This window comes from Ursus maritimus, unplaced genomic scaffold (genome assembly GCF_017311325.1).
Source record: "Ursus maritimus isolate PB19 unplaced genomic scaffold, ASM1731132v1 scaffold_11, whole genome shotgun sequence".
Taxonomy (NCBI): domain Eukaryota; kingdom Metazoa; phylum Chordata; class Mammalia; order Carnivora; family Ursidae; genus Ursus; species Ursus maritimus.
This window is the reverse complement of record NW_024423453.1, coordinates 61644169-61652961: the sequence shown is the minus strand read 5'-3', so window position 1 is coordinate 61652961 and position 8793 is coordinate 61644169. Positions and strand designations below refer to the sequence as shown.

The following is an 8793-nucleotide window of genomic DNA, read 5'->3' as shown; positions in this document are numbered from 1 at the left end:
AATAATTCTCCAGTAGCTAAACTCAAAGACAAGGAAATCTGCAATTTACTTGACAATTCAAAATACCTGTTTGGGAAAACTCAAAAAGAGAACGAACTCTTTGGAGTAAAGCAAATAATTCATAGTTGTTGAATCAGGAGAGCATGAATTGCACATTCAAGCAAATATGCAAATAAATGGGGGCTTCCAATATTTAAACAGGCTGATAGGATTTGAAATCCAAATCCTGAATGATAAATGTTCTGAAATAGAAAGCGTCAGAAAATCAACATCCTGTTCTTTATGGAATTCTGATCCAATTAAGCAAGGCATACATGATCATTTTTATATTCTAACTGATTTTAGGACACATTCAAACCATGGAACCTGTCCCATCATCCTGTGACATATGAGAAGAAGAGGGAGTTGAGGATGTCTCTAGCTTTCTGGCTTATGGTCACAGGAAGCAATTTGTGTAGGGAAAGCAACAGATTTTCTTTCTCTACACCGTCTTGTCTCACTCCAGATAAGCTGAGCAAAAGGAGACCAGGTTAAAATCCGTCTCTGTAGTTGTTGCCCTGCTCTCAGAATCTTTAAAGTCACTTCTAGTTCATCAGCTCCTTGGCTAATTGAGAGAGGTCAGTTCCAGTTCTTGTTTAAGTCAGTTCTAAGTAAAAATGAATTTCCTTAAAGGCAGAGCTTTTACTTACTCTCGAGTCTTCTCAGAATCCCTATTCCAACTTCTTATTCTATTTTTTATATTTGGAGTAATCTTTCATCTGTCGGTACAGGGATTGCTGGCCATTCCCAGCAACTCAGTGCTCACTATGATAAGTGTAGTCTTCAGATGTCATCTTGCAACATTATTACAATATTATTGACTGTCTTCCCAATGTTGTAATTTTCATCTCTGTGACTTATTTATTTTATAACTGGATGTTTATATCTCTTAATCACCTTCATCTATTTCACCCATGCCCCAACCTACTTCCCATCTGGCAACCAGTTTGTTCTGTGTATTTAAGAGTCTGTTTTGTTTGGGGGCGCCTGGGTGGCACAGTCGTTAAGTGTCTGCCTTTGGCTCAGAGCGTGATCCCGGCGTTCTGGGATCGAGCCCCACATCGGGCTCCTCCACTGGGAGCCTGCTTCTTCCTCTCCCACTCCCCCTGCTTGTGTTCCCTCTCTGGCTGGCTGTCTCTCTCTGTCAAATAAATAAATAAAATCTTTAAAAAAAAAAGAGTCTGTTTTGTTTTTTTTGTTCATTTGTTTTGTTTTTTAGATTCCACGTGTAAGTGAAATCACATGGTATTTATCTTTCTCTGTCTGACTTATTTCACTTAGCATAATACCCTCTAGGTCCACCCATGTTGTCACAAATGGCAGGATTTCATTCTTTTTTATGACTAATATTTCATTGTTTGTGTGTGTATATATATATATATAACATATATTTTATATATTATGTATATAGTATAGATATATATTATATATATTTTATATGTATGAAGAAGTGGTATATACATTGTATATACTATATATTACTATATTATATATTATTATATATTATATATGTAATATATGTACCATATATACTACACACACACACACACACATGCACACATGCACACTCTGCGTCTTCTTTATCCATTCATCTATTGATGGAAACCATGTATTATTTTTAGAGAGTGCAGTGTTGCCACTGGATGAGTGGGATGTCAGGGAGTGATATCTGAAAAGAACTCTGAAGGAAGTTTGCTCTAAATTGTGACAATACCCTTCCACATTTTGTTGCTTTCCTGAGATATTTGGTAAATATATTATTTTAACGAAGGCTTTTGATCTTAGAATTAAATTTCTTTTGGATGTGTCCATGTCCATGTAACTAGCCATAGTTAGCTAGTTTCTTTTCAGGTTTCATATTTACAGAAGCCCTGAAGAGCTAGAGGTTGCTTGTGTAATATACACACTTTATATCAAAAGGATAAAACAGTTTGCAGCTACTATTGTTACTAACAGAGTTCATTTCCTGACAGGGTATATGGATGTAGAGGTTTGGGTTTATGGAACAGTAAGAACAAGGCAGTGTTGTGTTGGCCTATCCATCTTTATTTTTTTGTAATAGTGGGAAGTGAAGTTTGTCCAAGACTTAGCCAGATTCCAGGGAGTTTCTATTGTTCCAGCAGAGATAACTCAAATTTTTTCCGTTGCTTTGGGGATCACCTCTTTGATGGGAGAACAGTGTCCTATCACCCAGTTGGAAAAAGAGGCTCTTCAGATGGCACACTGCATTGCTTTCAAATTTCAGTTTACCTGTGTGTATGGAGAACGTACACCTGAAGTGAAAGAGTAAAATGAGAAGCGAGCCCAAGTTTCCGTGGATGTTATAAGGTCACAGTTCCATGAGATTCAGTGTCATTTAGGTAAGGACTCTCCCGCCTCCTTCAGAGTCTGAGAGTTTTCCTGGGCCCTGTCTGGATGTGTCCTTTACTTTGGATGCTTGAAAACCATGACTGCCATTCCAGGCCATCTCTAATGCCATTCCATTTAAACTATCTCCTCTACGGACTGCACAGGAGGCTTTGGGCCTCTGCGAGGAGGACACACATCTTCCTCCCTAAAGACACCAACACTGGATTTTATCAAAGACTGAAGAGCATCTGGGAGTGTAGGACTTCTCACAACCCCTCATCTTTCTCATTTACTATTCTCCTTCCTTGTCTTCCGACTGTCATTTTAAGCCAGGACTTGGGCATTGTTTCCTCAGCCACGTACCAGATCAGCAATTGGCTATTTGATGCTAGAACTCCACCTTTTCAGAATTGTCAGAGAGTCCAAGCTGAACTCAACGCTGAAGTTAAAGAAAATTTCTCCGCACCCAGAATCTACCCCTTTGCTCCTGCACCCTTCGTGCTGAACAGCACGTGCAGAACTCCACACTCATGCATCTGTATGTAGGTTGGTGGTGTTGAGCAGTTAGGCAGACATTCGGCAGCATTGCTGTAGGCAGTAGGATAACCAGCACCACAAGAGAAGTTGTAGGTTTGCCTACCACACCTTCATAAGGGTGACTGGTAAAGAAAATGGTGAGTCCAAATGAACTTAGAAAATTTATTACTTAACATACACAGCAAAGCAAGATCAGCGTGGTGTTAGCTCCTAGGGCCACAGGATGAACCCAGCCAAAGGGGCCAGATGATGGGTAATAGAGATGTTGGGCCACTCTGCTGCTGAGGAGTCAACTGTAAACAATGGCCAAGTGGTCTGATAGCCTGTAGCTGAACCTAAGGAGGTTGAAGTGGAAAGTCCCATGCTTTCACTTCCTGAAACCAGAGAGGTGGCTGAGAACCTGCTTCATGACTGCCCATTACAACATGTCCTTTTCCCTGTGTTTCAAGAATTGCTTGGTCAGATTCAGTCAAGACTTGGGCCAGCCTGCAGTTAAGCCTTGTCTATGCAGTCTAGTGAGAAGCATACAGGGTCATCAGGGGGCTCGGGCAGATCCATTTCTCTAAGATGTGCAGTCCAAAGAGAAGATGAATGGGGAGCTGAAGGGATGGTAGGGTAAAGCCTAGGTGTAAAAAGGTGTTTCTGTAACTTGAAGGCTCTAAAAATAATTAAGACATTCTTTCTATAAGGAAAGAGAGAAATCGGCACTGAGAAGAACATGGATATCACTTTGAAGTGATAAAATATAGCCTAAGTTTTCATGAGAAGCTTAACTGTCTTTAGGAAAGCAGCAGCTCAGCTTTTCATATACAAAATCCTAAGATTCTGATGGCTTATTTAAAAAATACTAAAAACCCACAGCCATGGGCACATGACAGTGTCACAGTGTAATCTAAGTTCCCTGGCTGTGTGAAAGATGGTGGAAAGGATGTCAAAGACTTTCAAGTTCATCAGCATTCTCTGGTTTCTCTTGTCAGGGGTCTGGGTTTCCTTTGACACAGCACTCTAGTTGAAAAATACAGTAGGCAACTAACATTTCACTTGTAAAACACTCAAGTCTGCAGGTACCATTCCCATAGCATTTCTTGTGCATTTCTGATGCCAGTGGATTCATGCCTGGAAAGAAAATGAATGGAAAGATAATTCACTATGGGTCTTTTTGGACTGTAGAATTGGTACTTCCATTTTTATAAAACTGGATTCCAAGGAGACTTGATTATAATGTTTGGCTCTGTAATTGAAAAAAAAATTAACTACAGTTTTCCTCCCCTCTCCCCCTCCATTCATATGTTGAAACCTTAAACTCCAATGTGGCTGTATTTGGAGAGAGGGACTCTAAGAGGTACTTAAAGTTAATTGAGGTTTTAAGTGTGGGGCCCTGATCCAGTAGGATTGGTGGAGAGATTGACTGTCTAAAAGCCAGGAAGATAGCTCTCATCAGAAACTGAATCAGCCTGTAGTTGATCTTGGACTCTCCAGACTCCAGAACTATGAGAAAATACATTTTGTTTAAACCACACAGTCCGCAGTATTTTGTTATGGTAGTCTGAGCTAAGACGATTAATAACTTGGAAGTTTGCCCAAATTGGTCAGTTACTATACTTGAAACAGTCAGGTTACCTATGCATGTAATCATTCATTCATTATTTAATTATGTTTTCATTCCCAAACCAGTTTCCTAAATCCAGTTGCTGTTGGGGTACAGATTTGTGTATGATATAGACCTTAAGAATTTTCAGTCTAGACAAAAAAAGAGAAGAAACACAAAATATCTATGAGAGAGGAGAAAAGATGACAAGTGCAGTGAAGCATTTGCAGCATAGTATGGTATTATGAGTTCAGAGGAGGGTGAAATATATTCTGAAGATTTACTATGTCTTATTGGGGCCCAAGGTATTTTGAGCTGAACTTACACTTTTATAGACATGCTATTCTGTAGAATTATCGAAATATGAATATTTCTTTTTTTTCTATATGTAAGAAGGTCTTAAAAGGAAAAGAGTGTCAAGTATTTGGTCATCTGTAGAAATATTGAGCCAACACAGCCTATGCAAATCATCATACCCTGGAGGATAATTGTCCTATAGGGAGAAAAAGTGATCAGGGTTACTTAGCTGGCAAGATGAAAGCCTGAGCAAAGATGTGGAGAAAGGGGACCCTTTTACACTCTTGGTGGGAATGCAAGCTGGTACAGCCACTCTGGAAAACAGTATAGAGTTTCCTCAAAAAGTTGAAAATAGAGCTACCCTACCACCCAGCAATTGCACTACTGGGTATTTACCCCAAAGATACAAATGCAGTAATCCGAAGGGGCACCTGCACCCCAATGTTTATAGCAGCAATGACCACAATACCCAAACTCTGGAAAGAGCTCAGATGTCCATCTACAGACATGAATGGACAAAGAAGATGTGGTATATATATATACACACTCACCATACAATACAATGGAATATTATGCAGCCATCAAAAAATGAAATCTTGCCATTTGCAACAATGTGGATGGAACTAGAGGTAATTATGCCAAGCGAAATAAGTCAATCAGAGAAAGACAATTATCATATAATCTCACTGGTATGTGGAATTTGAGAAACAAGGCAGAGGATCATAGGGGAAGAGAGGAAAAACTGAAACAAGAAGAAACAAGAGGGGAGACAAATCATAAGAGACTCTCAATCTCAGGAAACAAACTAAGGGTTGCTGGAGGGGTGGGGGGTGGGGGGATGGGGTGGCTGGGTGATGGACATTGGGGAGGGTATGTGTTGTGGTGAGTGCTGTGTATTGTGTAAGACTGATGAATCACAGACCTGTACCCCTGAAACAAATAATACATTACATGTTAATAATAAAAAAAAATACATGGCAATAAAAAAAAATAAAAGGTGTTCCTAACATGCAAAAAAAAAAAAAAAAAAAGATGGAAGCCTGAGAAGATGAAGTGTAGAGGTCTACACAACAAGATGAGAACTTCCTATGGAAATCATGAGCTTTGGGGTGTATAAGGCAGTAAAGGCAACATTGTAGACTATCTTATTGGCTGTCTAGAGGCCATGAATCCATTGCCATAAACCATAGTGGAATTGGTCCCATCAGTAGCTTCAAGAGGCCTGGATTGTATGGATTCTTAAATCCAGCCTATTGAGTGACATGACCCAAAAATCTGGTTCATTGCCTACAGATTTCTTGAGGGAGGGTGAGAAATTAAATGGGATTCTATACCATCTGGATTTGAACTGGTTCAGTAGCTCTGAGTGAAGAGAATATTCAAGAAGGGATTTTTAAAGTCAGTAATGAATATGGTCAAGCTAAACTATGAGACCAGTCAGTGCTCTCTCTCATGTCTATCTGCTATCTCATTTGATCAGACATTTCTTCTAGCACATAAAGCTTATTAATTCTCTTGGAACAAGCTGTTCCAAATCTGTTTCTCCATGTATCTAAGGCATCTACAAATAATAAATTAACTATAAGCAATTTCAGCAAATTAGAAAGCTTAACAAATTGTGTTACCGCTATTTGCTGGTTTTGTCTATTATGCCTAGACATGTTCCTCACTTAGGGACAAAACAATAGTGGCAAAACAGGATGGGGTATTACTAATGACGATATAATGACAGCTCTCACGAGGCAGGTACACTATGTGTTATGTACAGGCCTATTCTATACATTATCACATTTAATCCTTGCAAGACTGAGGTTAGTATTATTGCCACTTTGCAAATGAAGAAACTAAGATTCAGAGAAGATTAGACTTTTGCCTAAAGCTGCATGGCTAACACAAGTTGGAGAGCCAAGATTCAAGCTCAGGTCTTGCTAATGTCAGATTGGTTGATGCTGTTTCCGCTTTGAAAATAGAGGGTCCATAGTGGGAAGACATTCATAGGTTTGCTCAGTGGAATTGCTCTTGTAGACAAATGACCCCCTCCCCCAGGAAAACTCCCATTTTTACCTGCCAGCACTGGGTCCCAAAAGAAGAACAAGACAAGCACAGCGAAGAGAGGCTTCATGGCTGGGAGCTGCCGTTGAGGACGCTGGTGGCAGGGTCTGTCTCTGGCTGTCAGAGTGCAGAAAGGGAAGGTTGAGCACGCCCTCCCATACAAATCTCTCCTGTCTGGGATATGCCCTGCTGCAGGTAGATACGCTACACCAATCTTCCCTGAGGCAGAGGAGCTGGCAATGCTTATGTGAGGAAAAAACTGACAGCCCTTTCCCGTTTGACAGCTTTTCCTATTGACAAAGGCACGGCTCCCTGACCTGGATTTTCCAAAGATACTAATGAAGACCTGAGAACTATACTTTTTTTAAATTAACTAAATAAAAATATTTTTTTGTTTTTTTATGTTACTACAAAAATTAAATGCTAATTTTGGACCATTTATTAAGTATTAAAAGTTACAAAGAGGGAAAAGTTAACACTTGAGCCCCATCTCTCAGAAACAACTCGTGCATTTCTTAAGAAAGTTTTATGTATGCCTAATTTATTATTTAATATTTTGTTATGAATAGTTCCGAACCATATACTTGTAATCAGATATCCTGCTTTTGTAACATGATATATACCATAAGTATTTTTTGGTCTCATTAAAACTCTTCATAAGTGATATTTTTCAAATCTGTGTAATATTCTGTCAAAGTCATTTTTTATAACTATCACTATTTAAAAAAACTTTAGTGAGATATAAATGACATAAAAATTTAAATATTGAAGTGTACAATTTGATAAGTTTTGACACATATACTTTTGTGAAACCGTCATCACATTCAAGATAGTGAACATATCTGTTACCCAACTGTTCTTTATGACTTTTCTTCCCCAGGTTTATTGAGGTATAATTAACAAATAAAAATTGCTTATGTTTAAAGCAGTTAAATGTGATGATTTGAAGTACATATGCATTGTGAAATGATTACCACAATCAAACTAACACATCCTCACCTCAAATAGTTACAATTTTTTTTTGAGGTGAGAATATATAAGATTTACTTTCTTACAAATTTCAAGTGTACTGTATTTTATTAACTAGAGTCACTGTACTGTACATTAGATCCTCAGAATTTACTCATCTTATAACTGAAAGTTTGTTTCCTTTGGTTAACATCTCCCCATTTCCTTCACTTTTCAAATTCTGGCAATTACCACTTTACCTTCTAGTTCTATGAGTTTGACTTTTTTGAGATTTCACACGTAAGTGAGATCATACAGTATTTGTCTATATATAGTTTTTTCACTTAGCATAATATCCTCTGGGTTTTTCCATGTTGTTACAAATGGCAGGGTTTCCTTCTTTTTTATGGCTGAATAAAAGTCCATTGTACATATGCCACATTTTTTTTTTATGATTTATTTGTTTTTTTTTGAGAGAGAGAGAGAGAGATCATGGTGGAGGGTGGCGGAGGGGCAGGGGGAGAGGGGAGGAATCTCAAGCAGACTCCCCATTGAGTGCAGAGCCTCATGAGGGCTTGATCTCACCACACTGAGATCATGACCTGAGCTGAAAACAAGAGTCAGATGCTTAACAGACTGTGCCACCCAGGTGCCCCTCCAATATATTTATTGAAAAAAATCTGTGTGTAAGTGGATCCATATAGTTCAAACCCATGTTATTCAAGAGTCAATTCTGTACTCTCCATTAGAAGTAGGTGGCTCAATATGAAAGGATTACATGAAAGCATGGATACTAGGAGGCAGGCATCATTGGAAGACATCCTAGAATTTGCCTACCCTACACCTGGATTTTGTTTGGGAAATTCCTTACTAATTTGTTAGATTTTGATTTTAAGAATATTACAAAAAAAAACTATATTTCATCTGCTTTCCCCCCAGTTTTCAAAAGTCTAAAACACTTAATTTACCATTATCATATTCTG

The 8793-nt window shown here is 38.6% G+C and overlaps 1 protein-coding gene across 1 annotated transcript; it reads right to left on the bottom strand.

The window, feature by feature from the left end:
• Positions 1-3898: 3898 nt before the first annotated feature.
• DEFB134 (defensin beta 134) lies at positions 3899-7002 on the bottom strand. Its single transcript, XM_040626185.1, has 2 exons — positions 6875-7002; positions 3899-4041 (listed from the first exon to the last, which is right to left on the bottom strand). Exons 1-2 carry the CDS (start codon positions 6930-6932, stop codon positions 3899-3901), a joined length of 201 nt encoding a protein of 66 aa, XP_040482119.1. The 5' UTR covers positions 6933-7002.
• Positions 7003-8793: the final 1791 nt, after the last annotated feature.

Excerpts from the sequence above, each read along its gene's own strand:
- DEFB134 (XM_040626185.1), bottom strand. The coding sequence starts at position 6,932 with ATGAAGCCTCTCTTCGCTGTGCTTGTCTTGTTCTTCTTTTGGGACCCA. Across the intron at positions 4,042-6,874 it reads TTGGGACCCAGTGCTGGCAG|GCATGAATCCACTGGCATCA; the intron begins GTAAAAATGGGA and ends TTTTCTTTCCAG.